Source organism: Lampetra planeri, chromosome 23, assembly GCF_965212315.1.
Source record: "Lampetra planeri chromosome 23, kcLamPlan1.2.h2, whole genome shotgun sequence".
NCBI classification, from domain to species: domain Eukaryota; kingdom Metazoa; phylum Chordata; class Hyperoartia; order Petromyzontiformes; family Petromyzontidae; genus Lampetra; species Lampetra planeri.
The window spans coordinates 7,239,668-7,262,739 of record NC_136129.1 but is presented as its reverse complement, the minus strand read 5'-3'; the positions used below and the strand labels follow the sequence as shown (position 1 = coordinate 7,262,739).

The 23,072-nt window shown below is 49.1% G+C and overlaps 1 protein-coding gene across 1 annotated transcript; it reads right to left on the bottom strand.

Moving 5' to 3' along the window:
- Positions 1-6,706: 6,706 nt before the first annotated feature.
- GLIS2 (GLIS family zinc finger 2) lies at positions 6,707-22,817 on the bottom strand. Its single transcript, XM_078605042.1, has 7 exons — positions 22,453-22,817; positions 14,246-15,288; positions 13,602-13,702; positions 11,728-11,808; positions 10,137-10,270; positions 9,189-9,307; positions 6,707-8,771 (listed from the first exon to the last, which is right to left on the bottom strand). The coding sequence occupies exons 2-7, from the start codon at positions 14,589-14,591 to the stop codon at positions 7,948-7,950; spliced, it is 1,605 nt and encodes a 534-aa protein (XP_078461168.1). The 5' UTR covers positions 14,592-15,288; positions 22,453-22,817; the 3' UTR covers positions 6,707-7,947.
- Positions 22,818-23,072: the final 255 nt, after the last annotated feature.

Below are 23,072 nucleotides of genomic sequence, written 5' to 3'. Positions count from 1 at the left end.
TCTGTCCGCTTCGAGCTGTCCTGCGTGGCCTTTGTCAGGTGTTGTGCCGAATTATGTTTCCAGATCTTGGGTCACCCTCTCTGTTTTGCTTATACCATGGCATGTAAGGTTGCTTTGGATAAGTCCCCCTTTTCATATACACACCCGTCGCATACAATTTGAAAATCGATGCTGACACGCGCAATCCACGCACATGCCGTGAGCTGAAGAGTTGATATTAATTAATTTTTTACCTACGTGACTTTACCGAAAAAACCTAAGAGAATGAATTGATGCATCATTACACCCCCTACTGCTAGCATAGTACATTCAGTGGCGAAGGGGGGGAAAAACGCGTTCCATAGCTACGTACCCATCTCTCCATTACCGAGTCTTCCCTTGACTGCCACCACTTTTCAGTGCAAAGCTGCATGCCTTGGGCAACGTATTAAAACCCCTTAATCGTCGTACAAGCAGCGGCTCATTGCCCCATGGCTCGGAGTGAATCTCCAAACGACTGTGGCTGACTCGGTGTTGGGGCGCGTCACCAACCGGCTCGCAACGCGACTCTCAGTGGCGGCAGGAACCCCTGGGACCAGAGGTCGCAACCGGGTACCCGATACCCGTACCCTACCCGATACCCGGCTACCCGTACCCGGCCAGGTACGGGTACCCGTTTGCGACCCTGGTGCGGCCGGGTACGGGTAGGCCGTGAGTCACTGGTGAGTAACCGTTTGTCACTCATTTCGGGTAGGGTACGGGTAGGGAACGGGTACCCGTACCCGGCCGGGTACGAGTACGGGTACCCGTTTGCGACCTTGGTGCGGCCGGGTACGGGTACGGGTACGGGTAGGCCGTGAGTCACTGGTGAGTAACCGTTTGTCACTCATTTCGGGTAGGGTACGGGTACGGGTAGGGAACGGATACCCGTACCCGGCCGGGTACGGGTACCCATTTGCGACCCTGGTGCGGCCGGGTACGGGTAAGGAATCAAAACCCGTTTGCGACCTCTGCCTGGGACTCGGATATGCCCGTTTTACATTTCCACGACAACGCGGTTACACTCGTACATAGACCCCCCCCCTCAGCTAGCCAGGGTGCCTCAAGACCAGGATTAACAAAGCGATGGGTGACGATGGTCAATACACCCCATTGCACACGACACATGACCACGTGCAGCCCAACATGTCAGCCGTTCAGATTGCCACTGGCTGCTTGCCCCCTCGTGGCGGTGGCTGGAAGGTGGAATTGTTAAGGGCCGGTTGAACGCGATGACGTCACAATGGGCTGGTTGAGGGATTTGGAATGCATTCGCACAACATTGCAGAGTGTACCAATTGTTCATTGTTATGACATGCTGTATACAAAGTGCACATTTTACTCTGACAGATATCTGTTCTTAATTAAAGGGCACCGGAGGTCGTAGCCCGGCATCGATCCATCGATTGAAATCTCTCGCCCTTATGAAGGGCGGCGAAACAAGCATCGAAACCGCACGCACAACAACGTTCTTTCGATTCGTCATTGTGTGAAATGGGCTCACGTGGCCATTGCGGCCAGTGGTGGCTGCTACCTTCACCACAATGTAAAAAAAAAACAAGGCGATCAATTCTTGATTCGAAACATGAGCGTGAATCGCGACGATAAAAGGAAAAACAACCGTTTGGGAGGTGGGCGGTGAACACGAATGCTGTAGTTTCACCACTGTTGTGGTACATAATCACGGGGACACACCGTGTAGGACAAGCACAGCAATAACACGATTACAATTGATATGAAATATGGGCATCTGACGTTGGGCAGGGTCTTCTTTGCTGCTTTCCATTGCTAATCAGAACGCACTGAATGTCCATCGCCGAGCCTTGCAGTGCATTTTTCAAAACCAATGTAACATGGTGTGTAAGCCACGGAAAATATGTAGTGTGTTCAATATGTACGATATATATAAGACTACTGTACATTTGCTCAGGTCGTAGATGGAGCAGTTGGCCGCAATATGCGACGTCCGTGGCAACGGTCGGGGTCTCGTGGGAGAAATGGCAAAGTTGCCAACTGCTCAATGTGGAATGTCTCCAAAACGAACCTCAATAAGTCGTAAAATGTCGCTGCAGATGCACCTTCTGAAGTTGTCTAAAATGTTACAAGACACGTATTACACACAGTCAGCTGATACAGGTTCCTTAAATCAGACATGAAACCGCTCCTAAATCTGCATAAGTAAAATGTCTTCGTCCCAGTCACTCGGTTTGCCGCTAAAGCCGCTGTTATAAAAAGTTGTCAAACGAGAAGTCAAGAAAGCCACCAAAATGAAGCGACATCGCTAAGTTGGTAACAGTGGGTGAAGGGTGTGACGATGGTAAAGTTGTCAGGAGCCAGGCCTCTACAACAGCAAGTGACGACTGTCCCTGCAGATTTGTATCTTTTCATGGGCCTTTCTTGGAATTCAGTTGATTAAATATTAGAGGACACCATTTATTCAGTTATTGTGTCGTGTTAAGGGGTAGGGTTGTAAGGTTTGATTGAGTTAATGGTTAGGGAATAGGGTTGGGGTTAGTATTAGGGCTTAGGGAGTAAATGAGGGTTGAGGGGTTAGGACTTCAGAGCTAAGGGTTTGGGGTTAAAGATAAAGAGTTTGGGGTTAGGATAAAGTTTGAGGGTTAGGATTTAGAATTACGGGCTGTAGTTATGTTTGGGCTTTTGATTAGGGCCAGTAGTGCCGAAGTTGATTTTCTTGGTAGAAGACCAGTTGTGCTTTAATCACATACTTTGCTCTGCATCTGCAGGGACAGTGGTCTTGGCCTTCAGAAATGGCAAAGCCTCCGTGAACCCAGTGGTCTTAGACGCGGGCATCGTGAAATGAGGGTGCTATTCGCGAGGGTCAGAACTTAGGCATGCATCGATTCACCACTCCCCAGCGATTCAATTATTTATCATGATTGTGAATTGCGATTAGATTCAAAAACAGAAAATTTCCCATATTTTGATCTGCTCTTAATTGCATTGTTTCTCGGCTTCTCTGCCCTCTCATTTGTACAGATGTTTGCTCCATTAGCCTAAAATGACACCGCCGTATCATTTGCATTAACTTTAAACGTTCGATTCACACAAACACGATTCACCGCATGCACACGTATCGAGAGCGTAAGAATCGATTTAAAATCGATGCATCGTTGCATGCCTAGTGAGAACCCACAGAAGTCTGCTTTGAGAGGTCTTTCGCCGAGCAGATCAAGACTGGCCGATTAAAAAAACATGGAATGTCAGCGCCACAGTGTCCTGTGTGACCGTGCGGCAATTATTCTCAGGGCTCGTATATAGTTTGAAACAAGGGCCTTTTATCCGTATTTTTTTACTCGACAGTAATAATGGTTGGTTAATTGCTCATTGCGGCCTTTACTCGGCGATGGAATGATCCCCCCGAAAAAATTCTTAATATGCACTACGTACCACGAAGCTAGCTGATGCATGCTACCAACTCTAAAGAATAACGCTTAAGTGAGGTGAAACCATAATACACACGTGCACTGTAGCAACACGTCAGTGGTGTAAATGCACCATGGGGAGAGAAAAAAAATAATGTTCATGTAAACTACGGAAACTAAACGTGCGTTGTGAAATCGAACGTCACGAGCCACCGGAACGTGGATTAAAACCTAAGAAAGTGCAAAGTTAAACATTTTGAATTCAGCGCCAGCGTGAGCGAGAACACACGCTGGCGCTACGTCCGCGTGTGCCGAGCCTAGGGGTGAGCCCGCGGGTGAGCACGAGGGTAAGCATGGGACGATTGTGGGGTGAGCGAAGAGGTGAAACGACCGTGGGGTGAGCGTGGGGCGAATGTTGAGTGAGCGTTGAGTGAGCGAGCGCAGAATGAGCGTGGAGTGAGTGTTCAGTGAGCGGCGTGAGCAGTGTGAGCATGAGGGTGAGGAAGACACGGGTCGGACATGATGGAGAGAAGATTTTTGAACAGCCAAACGGAGCAGCAGACATTGACGAATGCACAAAGGGGGGCATTGAGAGAGAAGGCAGCGAGAGCGGCGACAGCTTAGGACAAGGTTCTTCAAATATATTCGCCAGAGGGCCACAATAAAATTAGCATGCACTGGCAGGCCACGTGAGATATGACACCCGACTGTATGAATACGTGACCGCTAATGTACCGCTTGTTTCCCAGCTGCGTCATATATTTCTCTCCGTTTCTCGCTCTTTCATCTCACTCATCTAAATATAATAATAGGGTTTTTTCCCCTTTTTTCTGCCAACAAAACTAAAACCTTTTTACAAGGATTCATGTCTGCATTAACCACAAGGTGAGGCTCAAAAGAAAGCTGGCTCTGGTGTGGACCAATCAGTTTCAAGGACAATGCATATATTATCATAGTATGTTTTTGTTTGCATTTTGACTGCAAGTATTGTGGTTAATGCAGACATGAATCCTTGTAAAAAGGTTTCAGTTGTGTTGCCAGAAAGAAGGGGGAAAACCCTATTATTATATTTTAGTACTGGCAAAGGAGGTCTAATGATCTCATCCGAATCTCTTTATGTCTCGGTAAGCCGCAACGGGCCATTACTCGGCAGGCCACTGCAAGAGCCTTCAATATGCCAACAATGGCCCGTGGGCCACCAATTGAAGAACCCTGGCACAGGAGACAGAGAAAGGACAGAGATGGAGTGGGCAGAGCAGTTGCTAGAGACCACAAAACTCTCCGCCGATTTGCGAGTCTGCTCGTCGTTTCTATCCGGGTGTCCACAATCCAGTGACGTGAACCCTAACGTCGTCGTAAACCCAATCACAGGGCACCTCCCCCCACTCCCCACCCCAAGCCGATCCCTTGGCAAGGTACGGCTCAAGCCGGTGTGAGCGTCTGCGCCCGTCCTGGTCCTCCCAATGCAAGCCCCCCAATGAACCACGCGGGGGGGGGGGGGGGTCTAGCAGGAAGCCGGATCGCGATCGCTCAGCGCGCACCGGTGAGTTCAGCTCGCGCGGGTTCACAGCGAACCCGGTAGCCGTCGTCGACGAAAAGCGTTTAAAGGCCTCGGGTGTTTGTTCATTCTTCAATTTAGGAGAATTGAGGAATGAATGGAAGTGTAAAAAGAAATCATTAAAACCGACTTTCAAATCAATCCGTCGAACACGAATCCAGCCGCGCTTATAAGTAAAGCTTGTCTGAAAAACACTGTGGTTCATGGACGGTGCATGGCAGTGCTTCATCATGTGGTGCATTAGGAATATCAGTAATGGTTTTCTCATGACCAATTGATCGAACGTTCGGTTAACCTACGAAACGATTGGATGATGCGTCTTTTCCCTGTGGTTATTTCTCGTAAAGCGCAGATTCGCATCGCTCGATCGCTTCCCGCAGCGCCAGAGGGTAGAGACTGGGAGCGTCTAACCCAGCAGCCTGTGCTGGGGGGCAGCACAGCCAATGAATTAGCTTCGTCCAATAGTTGACGGGATGTCTGATCTGAGCCGACAACACAACAGGATGGCATTATGAACCAGAGTTGTTACAGCCGGCTACTGCTGTCAATTTTATGCATTTGACGATTGCCCCCCCCCCTCCCCCCAGCAACTCGGTTAATTCTCAAGACAAGGGAATCCACCGTTTGAATCAGAAATCAATTATTTTTCGTCTCATTTTAACGGTCTTGTTTGTGCTGTTTAAATTCGTTTTTCCGCCTCATTTACACATTTACATTGTCTCCGTTCAGTGAAATGTGACACGAGCAAATCAACTGCAATGAATCGTAAACAATACTAATCGAATATGAATCGGCAAATGGATTAATCGTTACATCCACACCGTGGTGTAATTGTAAGATTTGCAAAATGTCTTTGTTTCGCCGGCGAAAATAAGGATATGACACTTTGCCTGGCAGGCCTTCATTAACGACCGGCAGTGTCAAGGCTTGCAGGTGGGCCTAATGGCACGAGTACGTTTTTTCTGTCAAGAAAAGAGAGATCAATTGGAATGCTAAGAAAGTGTTGTCACCGGAGCAGCAACAGTTTACGGCCCGCTTATATTTATACGTTGCGTATGCATAATTGCATTATTATGCACACAAGTGCTTCTACGGTATGTATGCAAATGCATACGTCGTCGGAAAAAAAGCATCCCTCTGGTACAGCACGCGAGCGCGTGTGCACGTAGGTACGCGAGTGTGCATACGCGGCGGGTGCCCTTGCACGCGGGTGTGTGCGCGTGCGTGTACTGGAGCGAGTGTGTGCGCGCGCCCGTTTATTGCAGGAAAGAAACCTCCCTCCCCCCTTCCCCGTGAGTCCGTGCACATTAAGTGGCCAAACAACGCTACAACACTAACTCCATAAAAACAATAAGACGTAACCCAAAAAAACAACCACCTCGTCGTGTAGACATATCGCACGCCACGGCCGTGCTTCTCTGGCTGTCCGTCATGAGCTTGAAGCTTCGTTAACGAGAAAACGGACTTTAAAGTTACGTTTCGATTTAAAGCTTTCGTGACTGCAGGGATTCATCTTCTTGGTTCTTTCGGTAAAGTCACGTAGAAGGGAAATAATAAAATAATAAAAATAAAACTGAATAAAATAATTCTCACGACGTTTCGGCTACAACGCAAGCAGCCGTCCTCAGGTGAAGAATGAAACACCACCAAGCTTGGAGCGTATATTTAAGCTGGGTTGGAGGGGGAAGGAGAGGGCCTTGACAAAAGAATTTGCATATCAAGAGGAATGCGTATTTCCCATAAATATGCTAAATTCCTCTTGATATGCAAATTATTTTGTCAAGGCGCCCTCCTTCCCCCTCCAACCCAGCTTAAATATACGCTCCAAGCTTGGTGGTGTTTCATTCTTCATCTGAGGATGGCTGCTTGCGTTGTGGCCGAAACGTCGTGAGAATTATTTTATTATGTTTTATTTTTATTATTTTATTATTTCCCTTCTACGTGACTTTACCGAAAGAACCAAGAAGGTTTAAAGTTACGGTTCGGCACGCTACCACAGCGCTCGGGCAGACGTCACTGTGGCATCGCCAAACCATGTCAAATACGGCAACGTAGCGAGGTCACTCGAGCGCCGCGGCGGAATGCCTGGCCATTATTTGAATTTTCTCATTGACGAAGCTTCCCACTCGTACCGTCTCATCGGACAGCCAGGCGGGACACACAGCGGTCGGTTCATAACTTATAGATGTAAACAGCACTTGGCATGGTATAAATTGCCTGTTGAGGAGAGAAGCTCCCAGGGGTGCTCAGGAACGCTACCAGCCCTGGAAGTGATGCAGAGATTCTCAATTCAGCTCAGGGAGACCTTGGGGGTCCCATCTATTGGAGCTCTTCCGCAACCGCATCGCACTGTTGCCAGCCTCGATTGAAATACTTTTATAGATACCCCACTGATTTGTAATGACAACCCTTTCTTCTTCTCAACAGGTGATTGAATATTGTAAAAGCGATATCTTAGAGAGGCGAGCGTAAAAAAGATGTAGTAAGTGTTTTTCGGGGTATGTATGAATGGAACACCCTGCACGAGCAGGCGGTAGCGCATTTGCCGCTTGTTGCAAAGGTTCGCAGGTTCGAGAGCCAGTGACCGCCATAGTTAATACTGTGGGTGTAATACCAATAAAGATAAGTGCCGTCCGATTCACAGCGGACGTTAAAGATGACGTTATGTACTGTGAAAGAGAGGAGTAGGCCTTGTGCGCCAGCGTCTTGGTCCAAATTTGCCAAAATTGACAAATGACTCGTAAATTACTTAATTTGGAAACAACAAAGCAACATCACCCGCTCCTGGCAGACTCATGTCCACTCACAGGCCAGAACTGCATTCTGCCACAGAGCGCATCCACATGTACTGCATGGGAGGTGCGGTATAAATATTACGTGGTGAAGACGACGATGACGACGTTGTTTTATTGGGTTGTGGCGTCTTCCTTTAAAATCGCGTTACGGCAGCATACGGCGTCATGGGGGTGGCGGCTGTGGCGGCAGTGGTCACTCCGTGTGGATGGCTGTGGGCCTCATCAGTAGTGGCCCGGGGGAGATGAGCAGCCACGCAGGCGGCGGGGACGGCAGCGGCTGCGCCGCCACCGCCTCCGCCGAGAGCCGGGGCAGGCCTCCGAGCCCGGCCAGCAGCCCGCCGGCCATCGGCGAGCCCAGCAGGAAGTCGGCGTCCAGAACTCCGGCCGCACGGCTGAAAGCTCCGCCGCCGCCGCCGCCGCCGCCAATACTTCCGAGACCCCGTCCCAGTGACGAGAGCGACATCTTGCTGCCGAGGCAGGGGGCGATGAGCGGGTAAGTCCGCGTGGGCGACTGCGCCTCCAGCGCGGGGGTCGCACCATCGGGAGATGACGAGGACGAGAAGGAGCAGGAGGACGGCGTCGGCAGCAGCGTGGGCGGCACCAGCGTGATCGCAGACAGCAGCGACGCCATGATGGCCGCCTTGCTCAGGTTGACCACGGGCGAGCCGAGGGCGAACGGGGCCGTGACGGCGCTCAGATCCAGCGGCAGCGTCAGCGGCGAGCCCGGCAGCAGCACCGGGGGTGGTGAGGGGAGGGTGGTGGTGGAGGACGAGGAGGACGAGGAGGAGAGGAGGCAGCCGCCGGAGATCGGAGCGTCGGGCGACGGCCCGTGCTGGTGGCCGTGTGCCTTGACGTGCTTGCGCAGCGAGCTGGGGTCTGTGTAGCGCTTGAGGCACCCAGGCGTCTTGCAGGCGTACGGCTTGTCCACGTAGTGCGTGCGCGTGTGCTTGAAGCGGTCGCTAGAGTTGGAGTAGCGCTTGCTGCAGCCCTGGTATGGGCACGCGTACGGTTTCTCACCTGGAGGTGTTGGGCAGGGGAGGGATGCAGAGAGGGAAGAGCAGAGTGAAGGTTCAAAGACAGCAAGGAGCTAGAAATAAACTCTAGAATAGAGGTCGAGAAATATTGTATATGAAATATAAAACAGACGAGGAGCAGTGAGAGACAAGGTAGGAGTGTGTCTGTCTCGTGTGCACGCTAGACAGTGTGCGTGATGTTCCACGTGGCTTGCGTGAAGTAGCGTGTGGTGGTCAAGTCCTGTGTGGTGGTGATGGTGTTCCATGAGGTGTTGATGCACCATGTGGTGGTAGTGGTGTTCCATGTGATGGTGATGCGCCATGTGCTGGTAACGTGCAGTGTGGTGGTGGTCAAGTGCTGTGTGGTGCTGATGTGCCGTGCGGTGGCGATGCACCGTGTGGTGAGCACTGCCACCCTGACCCGTGTGCGAGCGGCCGTGGATCTTGAGGTTTTCGAGGCGCGAGAAACTCTTGTTGCAGATGGGGCACTGGTGCGGCTTCTCGTTGGTGTGCGTGCGCACGTGGATCAGCATCTTGTACCTGCGTCGTCATCGCCGCCACATTTACACGACGTTACACGCCGGCGTGGCGAAGTACGGTCGATGAACTCTCACCTCTCACGCAGCGTGGCGAGGCACTCGCCCCGGGAGCGAATTGATAAAAAGGGCCGTAAATGTGCAATGTCAATGGCCTAATGGCCAAATCACCTGGTCGCTGCGGACACTTTACGGATATAAACGGAGACTGGAGGATGCTTCACAATGCGGTGACTGGATTTTAATACTTAGCATCGAACCGCAAAATGTTTTGCGATTCCTCCGTGCAACCTCACCGTCACCCAGAATGCACCCAATCTCGTCAGATATCGGCAGCTGAGGGGGATCGAGCCCGGATGGTGCTTGCATGGGTGACCACCATGCAGGTGTTATAGGTTGCTGCGGGGGCTACAGCCTGGAGCAGTCCTGTGTATGTCAGTGGAGCAAAATCCCACGTTCTAAATGCATTATCTCTGTCCTTCTGCCTGTAATGGGGGAGCACGATAACTTCAATAACGATAATCCAACATAAACGAGAGCGTTGCAAAACGAGACTCATCCTGTTCGAAAACCGCTCAAATTGAACGAAAAATTTCGTTAAATTTATTGACGGATCACCCTTAGTGGCCTAGGCGACGTGTTGTCATCTCGCAACGTACAACACACGACACCTCGCCACGCGACGCCATCCCGTCGTGCGGCTTGAAACCCATCGTTTATTATCGGGAAAGTAAATGCGTCGAGAGGACAACCGCACGTCGGAAAGTGGTAAAGAATCCGCTTTGCGTGCCCGATTTCTCTTCCTTTCTGTCACACGCAAGCGTAGGCCTCACCTCGCGTTGAATCCCCTCCCCATGCGCGCGCAGCCCTCCCAGTGGCAACAGTATCCGACCTCGCGATCGGCGCGCACGTGAGCGTCGTGCACGTGCTCCACCAGCTCCTGCTGCGAGTCGAACACCTGCTGGCACTGCGCGCGAGAACACACGCATGTGGGAACGCGCGCGTGGGGCGGGGGGGGTAGCGGTAGTGTTCGTGGTTGAGTTCGATTCCCGTTCACGGCCAACACCGGTGACGATTATCTAAATCAGCCCTGGGTTTCACCTAGGTCAGGGGTCGGCAACCAAAATAACAAGAAGAGCCATTTCTTTCCAATTCGGTACAAAATTCAGTATTTCAAGAGCCGCAATGCATCTGAGTACATACTGTACATACGTACATATTGTCAAGAAGCAGCCCGTAAAGAGCCGCATGCGGCTCCGGAGCCGTAGGTTGCCGACCCCTGACCTAGGTCGACCCAGAACCAAATGAATAGCTGGTGTGGTGTGTAAACATCGCCACTAGGGGAGACAAAGGCGGCCGGTGTGGTGTTGGCCACCCCCTCGTGTGCCGTGCCGGCCTTTAAAGGTGCTCGAAACAGCACTTGCCCCAACAGTCTGGTAAGGTTATATGGAGTGATCTTTGTGGATTACTGAACGGAGCAACTCCGAAAACAGGTCGGGGAAAATCACCCACACGCGTAATTTATATGTAACGTTATTCCCAATGCGCGTTTGTCTTCGGAGGAATTTAATTAGCAGTAACAAAGTCTACGAGTAGCGGCGAGGGCAACATTTATTTGCATATTCGCAAAACACCACTTTTTGCTCCTATTTTTTGTCTTTAAAGTTTTTGGGGCAACACTTTGATCGATTTGGCCAATTGTCAAAAAGGGTTATTCCCCAATAGCAACACCATATTAGCCTACGGGATCGCTAATACTGCATCATCTTTACGACAGTTGGAGTGCGCCCACCGTTTCGGACGAACAGAGTTAACGCATCGATGCTTCGAACCTTGCTTAGAAAGCGTTAAAACCAAACAGCATCAATCTTGTAGGCATTCACCTGAGCAGTATGGAACAACTGTAAGTTTCACTCATGATAAAACAAAAAATCCTGTCAAGTTAATATTACAGTAAAGCTTTAGTTTGGCATTCAATTGACATAATTGTGGCATCTCTTCTCGAGTATGATGCACCTCCGATTAGCACGGTTGGCTGCGTAGAGTGCCAAAGGCATTAAACATACATACAAGTTAAGTCACATCACCGCAGAGGCCCTTCAGGACACTTAGGGACACACAACCTCGGTATTAGCGATGTCCATGAGCTTGCACCTGCTCATCTTACAAGTCTTGTCATGCATTGCTAAGCCTCAGGCACTACATCTAGTGGAATATCACCTCTGGGCAGCACCGTCAACTCATCTCGCCAGCATAGGTGACTAGGATTGCCACGATATTAATCAACCTATCAATATGACAATTATCACGATATCAGTTTCCCGTAACTATTTAATTGCAGGTAACATATTTTTGCTGTAACGTATTCTGTGGCCACGAACGCCGCCAGATTTGGGCCCTGCAGTGCGTGGCTGCGTGACGTACTCGTTTCCAATGGCAAGTCAGCGGCCCCGAGAAATCTGTGTCATCTGGGCCCAGCGGCAGAACCAGGCTATCCCACCTCATCTGCAGGCCACGCATGCGCACGCACACACACACAGAATACACAAAACACAGAAGTAAAGTTCCTTATTTAAAGAGCCACACGTGGTGGGGGGGTGGGGGGCAAGAAATCATGACTTGTATATTGGTAAACAAGGCACCTACAGCGCACAGGTCAGGCAAAGATCTCCTGTGTAGCGTCGTAGACTGCTGGAGTGCATGAGCTATTAGCAAGCTCCTGTATAGAACACAACTGAAACAGGCACTTGCGGCACGCACAAGTGCACACACACAATCGCAGCACAGCACTTACCACGTTTTACAATGGATGGTCTTGTGCAATCAACAGTGACTCGGCCGAGACCATTAAATACTCCACACAAGAAACCTTTTTGCAGAGATCAATAGCCCTGAATAGGAACGCATGCCAATTTTACAATAATCGCATCGGCTTTCAGTGAAAGCGTTCATATATTTAAAAAATCTTGATAAGGGCATTTAAACCAATCCATGGGCTTGCACCTGCGTATCTTACAGATTGCACCATGCAGTACAAACAGTCCCGGGCACGGGAGTCAGTGGAATCTAATCTCCGGGCAGCTTTGCCAACCCATCTGGCCAGCGCTGGTGACTAGCGTTGCCGTAATATAAGTTTTCATACGCGTGACGATTATCGCGATATCAGTTCCCCATTACTTTGTCATTTCATTTCACGTTTGTATTGTTCTTTTTTATAAAAACCTTCACGTGAAGCTACCCGTTTACGAGTCAATTGAATTCAACGTTTTTCAAAGCCTGCGTCTCCTTAAACAGCAACGAGTCCGCCAATGAAGATAAAAATCTACGGAATGATGTCTTGCAAAAATTCCAGCATTTGGTCATGATGCTCAATTAACCATGGTTTAGGCATCAGGGTAAAGTCTTACAAGGGTCACCAATATCAGATAAATGCACACAGGCATCCCTCGATATACAGAACAGATACGTTCCTGAAAAGTTGTCCGTAAAGCAAAATACTGTGGATGTCGAACCAAATTTTTCCCATTAACTTCCATTATATAAATGGAGATGCATTCCTACGGATCCCAGGACGTAATAAAATCACACTTAAGAATACAGCAAATACTTTTAAAGCACATATTTCATGGATAATCGATAATTATGTTAAAATACTAATCTTAATACTAAAAATAAGTCACAAAATCACATTTCTGTACCAAAACAAGCCAAACTAGGACGCCATGAAAAGCGCGAGAAACCAGTAAAGCATGAAAGTGTGCGCAAACAACCTGGACCAGCACGAAATGCACGCTAGGGCAAATTACGAATCGTACATTGTTCGATTTCAATGCACGCTAGGACAAATTACGAATTGTGTATTGATCGATTTCACCCCCCCCCCACCACCAAAAATATAGAATTTAGAGATTTAAAAATTACGTCAATGGGAATTTTACAAAACATATATCAAATTATTTCCTTATTTTATAAGTTATGTTATAGGGAAATTCCGTATATTTTGTTTGCCGTAGGATGAGAGATGACTGCTCTTACAAACCCTACCGAGATAAGCGGTAGGCCGCCAATTTTTAAACCCGCAAAGCGATTATGAAAAAAAAATATATGAATGCAAATTTATCTTCTCGAAGAAAAAAAATCGTACGCTGCAAATGGGTTTAAAAATTGAGAGAGCGATGCTTGAATCGTTAAAAGGCCTGGCGAGTACGCAGAGGGAGCGAGACCCCCCCGCCGGTGGTGAGGCTGCGCTGGTGGGAGCCTCCGCTCCCCCGTGGGGCGAGCGCCACTGTCGCGCTTACGTTCGCTTCCTTTTTGGCGAGCAGAGCGGCGCGGTGCAAAGTGATGCCCAGGCTTGTGGACTCGTCCAGGCCCAGTCTCTCCTGGGCCTGCTCCAGCAGATCTGTTCGCAGACGTGCGTGCGTGCGTGCGCGCAAATCCAGACCGCGTAGTTACACGCAACTAACACGTGCGGATATGGACAGTTAAACACAACTAACGCGTGCGCATACAGACACGCACACAAAGACACCATTACGCAACTATTACACGCACACACGTACAGACACAGTTACACTAAATTAAAATACAAAGACACACAGACAGTTGCACGCCAATATCAAAGCCGCACGCGCACACAGTTACCACAATCATCAGACACGCAAACTCGTACATAGTTACAACCATCACATGCGTGCGCGCATACACAGATACACACAACTGCCATTCGCCACTAAGTGGCGTTGCCATCATCAAGGCACGCAAGCCAGGCTATGTACACTTTAAGGCATCGTGAAGTGTTGAACACCCGCTGGCAGGAGGTCACGGGACAGACCCAGGTACCGTGGGTTGACTGAGATGACTGGCAGATGCACCACCTGTACCCCATACTGTGCCAAATTACAACTGTCACAGACACACACATGCGTACACAAACACACGATACCTGTGGGGGTGAGCGTGGGCAAGGAGGTGATGAGGGCCGTCCCGTCATCTGCCATCTTGAGCACAAGCCCTCCGCGCTCACGCGCAGTGTAATCGTAATACTGCTGAGCGGCCGCCGCCACCGCCGCTCGGCTCTTGGACAGAGAGCGACGTCCGCAGTCATCGCCGGCCCCCGCCACCGCCAACGCTGCTCTCCCGGTGCCCAGCTTCAAGTCCAGGGGCTCCTCCAGACACACGGCCTCCATGGCCGCGTCGGCACGCGACGGCCGGGACGCGGCGAAAGGCACGGTGGGGCCGGTGCAAGGAGGAAGCGGCAGCGCGGGGGAGGTCACGGTCTGCGTCACCATGCGCGAGACGCCGAGCCAGCGAGCCAAGAACACCGACAGATGCGTGGGGGTGATGGTGCTGGTGATGGCGATTGGAGTTCTGATGGTGGTAGTGATGGTAGGTGGTTCTTTTTGCGGGGGGTGTTTACTGGGGATTTTTTAGGTTAAGTGTCGTGAACAAGGGGCAACTGCAATTTGAACTCGGCAGAGTGATGTAAATAAGTGTAAATTCTGCGCAAGGAAATTGACGTTTCGTTCAGCCACCGACGTTTCTGCGAATTTAAATAAAAACACTTTGGGGGCATGTGCTGGTGCTGTGCAGCACGCGTCGTCGTTTATACTGCGAGCCCGGGGTGGCGCTGGGAGGCCTCTGGGCTAGGGATGTGCGTGCAGGGCAGGCCCACGCGCGCAATCGCTATGTTGCGCCCTGGCCGCCCATCGCAGGCCCTCTGTCGCACTCATCAGTATCGGAGCAGACGCATCCATCCAATGTGTGAGCTCCTCGTCGCTGAAGCTTTGACGGCAACTTTGTTTTTTATATATATAAAAAAATTACGTTCGGATTTTATTTTAAAATCTCTCGTGCATGACGTGTGCGGCGAATGAGCAAGGTTTCAGATGTATGGTCAGACTTCAATATCGGGCTTCTGGGTCTCGGTGGTGCCAAGAAGGGCTATGTGGTTGTTGACCAATCCAATTTTCTGGGCTCTTTCCCCTCCTGTGACAAGAGACCACAGCACACATTATAAAAACAATTTTAATGATTGACATTTTAAACGCCACTTTCACGAACATTATCACGTAAGACACGTGCCCATGGTGGATGCAAATCTCATTTGCATTCCAGTTTTCTGCCACAAACACAAAAATTCACACTCGTGGCTACACATCACAAGCAGGACTAACCTAATTCTAATATTTTTCCGTGATCTTGCTTTTTATTTACTGACGCTCTCACATTTATTTTACAACCTCCTCACAATAAGAATGAAACTTTTTAAAATATTTTAAATGGCGACTTTAGTGATATTATTTTATTTGTATTTTATTTATATTCTAACAATAAAGATAAGTCTATATGAGTACAGATTCACCATACGATAGTCTATCGGGGTAAACGTCAACCATGAATTAGTTTATAGGGGAAAAATCTACCATATGGTAGTTTATCCAAGGTAAGGCCTGCCATGTGGCAATTTATAGGGGGATGATATACCATCTGGTAGTTTATCCGGGGGAGAAGTCGCATTGGGGAAGATCGACACAGCATGACACTTCAAAGGCGTCCTCCCCTGCGTGGGTTCAGAGGGTGGAGGATAAAGGATGCGGCTGGAGTTGAGGAGCCAATCAACACGAGGTAACGGGTACTTCAGAGCAGGGCTGCTACCTCCATTGAAATACAGGAGACCATTTCGATGTAAAGCTTTCGTGACTGCAGGGATTTATCTTCTTGGTTCTTTCGGTAAAGTCACGTAGAATGGAAATAATGAAATAATAAAATAATGCATAATAAAATAAAATTCTCACGACGTTTCGGCCACAACACAAGCAGCCGTCCTCAGGTGAAGAAAAAGAGCTGTCTGAAAGACAGCGCTCCAATGAACACTGCTATGTTGGCAGCGTCTTCTAATTCTCTCACATTAACACAGCTTATTCAATGCTAAATTCTTCTGTTGATATGTAAACTCCTTTGTCAAGGCGCTCTTCTCCTCCCACCCAGCTTAAAATACGCTGCTAAGCTTAGCGGTGTTCATTGGAGCGCTGTCTTTCAGACAGCTCTGTCTTCACCTGAGGACGGCTGCTTGTGTTCTGGCCGAAACGTCGTGAGAATTTTATTTTATTATGTTTAATTTTTATAATTTTATCACTTCCCTTCTACGTGACTTTACCGAAAGAACCAAGAAGATACAGGAGACCCTTGAATATCGCGGGGTTACGCTTTTGGAGAGTGCCGCAAAAGCCAAAGCAGCGATTTTCAACACTTAAGCCTAACCTATATAATGAAGTTGGGTACAAGGCAGCCAAAAATAGACACGTCGCAATCGAAACAAGGAGTGAATGGGAAATAATCTTAAAACTAAATAATTGTAATAAACATGGAAAAACCGGATACAAAAATAAATAATGTCTTTACCGATGATGATCTAAAGCGGGTGTGCGTGTGCATTTGTTCGCGAGTGGGATAGAACAAGTAACAAAATCACCTAGGAATCGATTTTTAACAACATGATGATTATTGCGATATCGGCTTCCGATAAGTTTGTAATTGTATTTCGCGTTTTTGCGTTTGGTCTCTGCTTTGCTTGTTGCTCGAATGAAGATTTGTGTTACAAAGTTCTGCAAATGCTATTCGTTCAACATAAGTGCCTGCCCATAGGCCTGATAAATCACTGCAACTTTGCCAGATATTACACTTATAACACACAATATATGCTGTGGGTTCCACGATAAGTTTGTACTGAACTTCTACAACAGTCCAGGGCTTCCTTTACACTGAGATGCATATGAAAATCCAGCATTTTTTACAGGAAGTCTGAAATGGTTGTTTAGTTAAAACGTGAATTTTTGTGTTTGTTACATCGCAAAATATTGTCAGGAAATATAAAATATATATATAAAGCAAGGGAGGATATAGCGACAAATTTCGATTTAAAGCTTTCATGACTGCAGGGATTCATATTCTTGGTTCTTTTGTTAAGTCACGAAGAAGGGAAATAATAAATAAATAAAGTCTTGTTTTATTTTTATTCTTTTATTATTTCCCTTCTACGTGACTTTACCGAAAAAACCAAGGATATAGCGACAGTTTATAAAACGCACAATACGATTACTGCTGTTTTTATCGCACGGGTAGCTCCTATCATCACCGGAACGCGACAATTGAAGTTGTTCACAAAATAAACAACAATGTTGGCTCATTCCCGTGTTTGTCTCTCCACGTTATGAGTTACAGTAGTTTGTTTCACACATCCCATCGGCCACACGGCCTTCTTTCTGGGAGTGCCATATTGTCAGCAGGAGCATTGGCGAAATACCAGCAAAAGACTTGACCGGTTTCGTCATTCAACGACTCATCAGCACTGAGGCTCGCTTGAAACAACGCTGATGCACTTCTCATAGGGCAGGGACGATATCTGTTCGAAATGAGTTTTCGTCGGACGCAAAACTTCTCTGTTAAGCCGTAAACACAAACGCACGGAGAATTTTTGAGCCGTCACCTCCAAATGTGCGTCCACTGGACATGTCCAGTAGATGTCACTCTTTCCCTGTGCTAAGAACTTCTGTAGTTGCGTGCTGCCATCCTGCACCGACCGCCTTGCTCCATTTCCCAGGGCTTACTCGCGCAGCCTCATAAAGCCGATCGCTCACAATTCAACCGCTGTTGCTACTGCGATTTCTAATTGTTCAAAAACCACCGAGCTAATGAAGGCTTAATTAACCGGTTCGACCCGAGCGGTGACCAGGCCCTGGTTAGCCGCGATTCAAATGAGCCCTCACCGCGTTAAATGAATGGAATTATGGACGTGTGCATTATCGCCGTGGGGGGGCGGGGGGGGTCAATGTTGCATATTGTGTGCTTACATGAAGAAATCACGCGTCACGCATGAATTAATAAGAGCGTGCCGTGCGTACGGGCAGGCTGTACTCGGGACGCGCTGCGTCTCGTCAGATCTCGGATGATAAGCAGAGTTGAGCCTGCAGAGTGCTTGGATGGGTGACCTTAGCTGTGCACGAGTTGTCACGGAGGTCAGGGGGGGGGGGGCTACGTGATCAGCTGGTGGCAATGCCACTGCACGTGTTGGACGTACTCCCTATGCCCCCGCGTCTGCACGTGCCGCCTTCGCCCGCACTGATCAGCTGACCAGCGTGAAGAATGGTCAAATAAACCCCACGGCTCGTCCCCATAGAGCGGTGGATTTACTTTAAACCGCTGTCTACGAACATAAACGTATGAGCACTGTGTATAAACTTATGGCACTTGTTACGTGGTTATTTTTTCTGAAATGTACAATTCTGACACATGCCACTGCCACTCACACCGTGGGTGACGGACGATGATGATGATGATAACGCACAGAAATAACCATTCGATGTATTTACTCCGGGGGGAGCGGGGGGTGGTGGGTAGCCTCAGCTAATCTCCATCCTTTGGAAGGGTCCCGACGTTTGTGTGGCCAAGACGCCAAAACTACGGAGCCCTCGGGCTTTGCGTCGAGGGGAACCCGCACGGAGGAACCCCACCACGCATATCGAGGGGGGTCGTGGTGGTGATGGCCATTCAGCTCCACACAGACGAGACTCAAGAATCCACTGCCGTACTGCCATCGTCACCTGGGTTACGTTTTGACCACAGACTCTTTGGTTCTTTCGGTAAAGACACGTAGGTATCAAATAAAATAAATCACGACGTTTCGGGCGCCACACAACTGATGACGGACGCTTGTGTTGCGCCCGAAACGTCGTGAATGATTTAATGTTTCTACCCACGTGACTTTACCGAAAGAACCAAAGAGGATGGATCCCTGCAGTCACGAAAGTTTCAAGTCAAGATTCAAATCAAGATTTTGACGACAGTCTACATCATACAGTCGACATTAGCGGTTTTTGTTTTGTATTATTTTTATTTGTTTATTTTTATTTCACTTTATTTTCTTTCTATCTACGTGACCTTACCGAAAGAACCAAAGAATATACACACTGGGGTTTCTTTTTTTTTGACAGTCTGCAGAGACAAATCGCCCGGTTGCCTTTGTTAAGCCATGGGGCTGCCCGCTGGAAAACGCACTTGAGCAGAGCCTCACCATTCTGGCGAATTGCCCGATGATGCTGGATGCAATTACCAGCGAAACGTCGTACTACTCAAAAAATGGTAAATGTTGTGGTTTCACTCTTCAACACACCGGTGGGCTAAAGCAGTTAACTATTTGTCTTTTGTCAACGTGACACTTTTTTTGTTGCTGATTGGTCGTGTCGGGTGGTGGAGGGTTACGACACATTTATAAATAACGCGATCTAACCCAAAAACGTTGATTACGAACACTTGAGCACACGCGCAGACCTGATGATACAACACGTTCACACGTGTGCCCTGTGCACGTGCACACGTGTGTACGTGCACCACGTGCACACGTGTGCTTGTAATGTATACGTGTGCAGCGTGTAAATCAGCGTAAACGTCACTCGCACTCCCACATAGACTGTGCAGTAAATGACCGCAGCGTTGTATTTCACGAGAGTGCTACACAACGCGCACGCACACACACGTGTGTGTATCCGTACACTACGTGGCGTGTGAGTGTGTACGTATCCGTATGGACACGTGGTGTATGCGAGCATCTGTTGGTATCAAAGGCCATATCAAGTGCGATGTGTGTGTGTGTGCATCGTGGTAGCGTTAGCGGCTACGAACCCGGCGATCAGAGTTCAATTCCAGCTCGCGACCATCACCGGTGACGATTATCTGGATCGGTACCTGGGCCTCCCCTAGGTCGACTCGGCCTCAAATGAGTGCCTGGTGCGATGTGTAAAAGCATCGCCACTCGGTAAGACAAAGGCGGCCGGACGTGGTTGCTGACCCACCCACCCCCCTCGTGTGCCGTGCCGGCCTTCATAGGCGCCGCTCGCTAACAGCACTTGCCCCCTACAGTCTGTTAAGGCTACACGGGGGAGCTTTGTCTTTGTTGCATCATGAATAGTCTACAGTGTGGGGGGGGGGGGTTTGCACGTGTGCGCGTGTGTGTGCGCGTCTGTGTGCTCGTGTGCACGTGTGTGCATCTGTGTGCACGTGTGTGTGCACGTGTGTGTGCACGTGTGTGCATGTATAGCGGTGGTGTAAGCGGTTACCGTACAGCGCTACGACCCCCCCCCCCCGGGCGAGACGAGGTCAATGCCCGCTCACGGACCATCGACATTTGGCGAATATCTGAACCGGTGCTGGGCCTCCCCTAGGTCGACTCAGCTTTAAACGAGGCCGTAGTATTCGCCACCCAACACCCTCTCTCTCGCGTGTGTCGTTCCGGCCTTCAAAGACACAGCACTTGCCCCCAACAGTCTGTTAAGGCTATACGGGGGGTGGTGGATCTTTGTCTTTGCATGTACTCTCTATACACATGTAAAATTATATGGAATTGGTGTGCATGTGTGTACTTGTATCAACAACAAAATCCTCACCTTCGTCAATAATTGCTTTTAATAGCTCTCAAGTGTGCACACACGTACGCCTTTGTGTGCGTACACACGTACACCTTGTCACAGTGTACGTGTGTACGCGTTGGTGGACATACGCTGTGTGTTGTCTGCAGGATCAAGCAGTGAACTAACAAAGGACTTCCATTTAAGTGATGCCCCCTGTGATAATTATGAAGCGAATGTGCAACAGCCCCCCTTCTCGTATGTAGCCCGCATACTGGAGCGTCTGTACTGCATTGTGTGTGTGTGTATACAGTCCTATGGAAAAGGGACCATTCCCCGAAACGTCGCCTAATGTATTAGTTTCCTTTAAGGCAGTGTTATTGACGAATGTGTTGAGTTTTAAACAAATATATAAACAATTGTGCGTGTGCAACACAGCCACGTAGCCTCATCATCATCATCACCAACAACAATTATTGAACACGAAGGCTTTCGCGATCAATATTATCCATAATACACAGGGGTTTTTTTTTAGTGTTAGATCGCGTAAACATAAATGTGTCGTTAAACCCAGCCAATTAGTAAGGTTTGTCACATAAACAGAACGTGCCGATTCGTTACTAGTGTGCTGTAGAGTAAATCCACAACATTTACAAGAGACTTGGAACCAGCATCATCAGGCGACAGACAGATTTGTAAACGTCTGTGGCACAATCGATGTAACGAATTGGCAAGTTCTGTTTACGTTACACAAACCTCCCTGTTAAATAATTGTTGTTGCTGTTGGTGATGATTGTTTATATCTTTTTACAACTCATGATTGTCACTCGCTAACAAGCAGCATGTTTAGCCCCCCCACCCACCACCACCAAGTCTGTTAAGGTCACAGGAGATAGTTTCTCCTTTGTCTTGTGTACAAGTTCCTTTATCAGTTTACTCCGAGTGTAAACTGATCAATGTGGTACACACATTCGTACACACAACACACACACACACGAGTGAATACGTGACCAATGCTTAGGTATAGACATTCACTAGTATGTATACAAGTTAACAGTATTTCTGCACGCGTGTACCTGTCTGCAGACTAACCTGTATATGAATGTGTGTACACATGTATACCTGTGAAACACACGTGTACACTACTTCTGCACGCGTGTACCTCTGCGCGTGTGCACGTGTGTGTGCACGTGTGTGTGTGCACGTGTGTGTGTGCACGTGTGTGTGTGTGCACGTGTGTGTGTATGTACGTGTGTGTGCATATGTACGTGTGTGTGTGCATGCGTACTCGTGTGTGTGTGCACGTGTACTCGTGTGTGCACGTATGTGTGTACTCGTGTGTGTACTCGTGTGTGCACGTGTGTGTGCACGTGTGTGTGCACGTGTGTGTGCACGTGTGTGTGCACGTGTGTGTGTGCACGTGTGTGTATGCGCTTGTGTGTGTACGTGTGTGTACATGTGTGTGCATGCGTACTCGTGTGTGTGTACTCGTGTGTGCACGTGTGTGTGCACGTGTGTATGCATGTGTGTGCACGTGTGTGGATGTGTCTACTCGTGCATATGTACTCATGCATACACATCTGTGCGTACGCGTGTGTGTTTACTATTGTGTACACACACACACACGCGTGTGCACGTGCGTACACTTGTGTGTGTACACGTGTGTGTGTGTACGCTTGTGTACACACACACAAGTGTGTATATGTGTGTATGTGTACACACACACGACACACACACAGAGGCCACTCACCAAAGGAAGCCGCCGCCTCCGCTCTCTCCCGAGCCCCGGACCCCGAGGAACCGGGTCCCAGACCCCGGCGGGAACCGGGTCCCAGCTGCCGTCGGGAATCGGGTCTCAACCCCCGTCGGGAACCGGGTACCGGGGGAGCGCTCAGCCACGGCACCAACACCACAAAGACAAAGATCCCCCGGCCAGCCCCTGTCACAGACTCCGAGGGGCAAGTGCTGCTAGCCAGCAGCGCCTCTGCAGGGCCGCGACAGCGGGGTGGAGTTGACCAGCGACGTTTGCTCATTTGAGGCCGAGTCGACCTAGGAGAAGTCCAGGGGGACGGGTTTCAGAGGTCGTCTACCTAACCGGCGCGCTAATCGTTGCACCACCGCTCCCGATTCGATTCATTTAAAACTTCCGATTTCTAATTCCCGTCGATTCGATTCGTCGTCAGCGTTTATTATTCACGCCCCGCCCATTAGAATCGCGGGCGGTGTTCGATTCTTGTCGCGGTGTTCGATTCGCGTCGCGGCGATCCGATTATGTTTTCGTTCGCCTGAAGATGTCGGTTGTAATGGCCGGCGAAACGTCGAACTCGGATTGCAAAATGTTGTGGATTTTGCTCTCCAACACACACACAC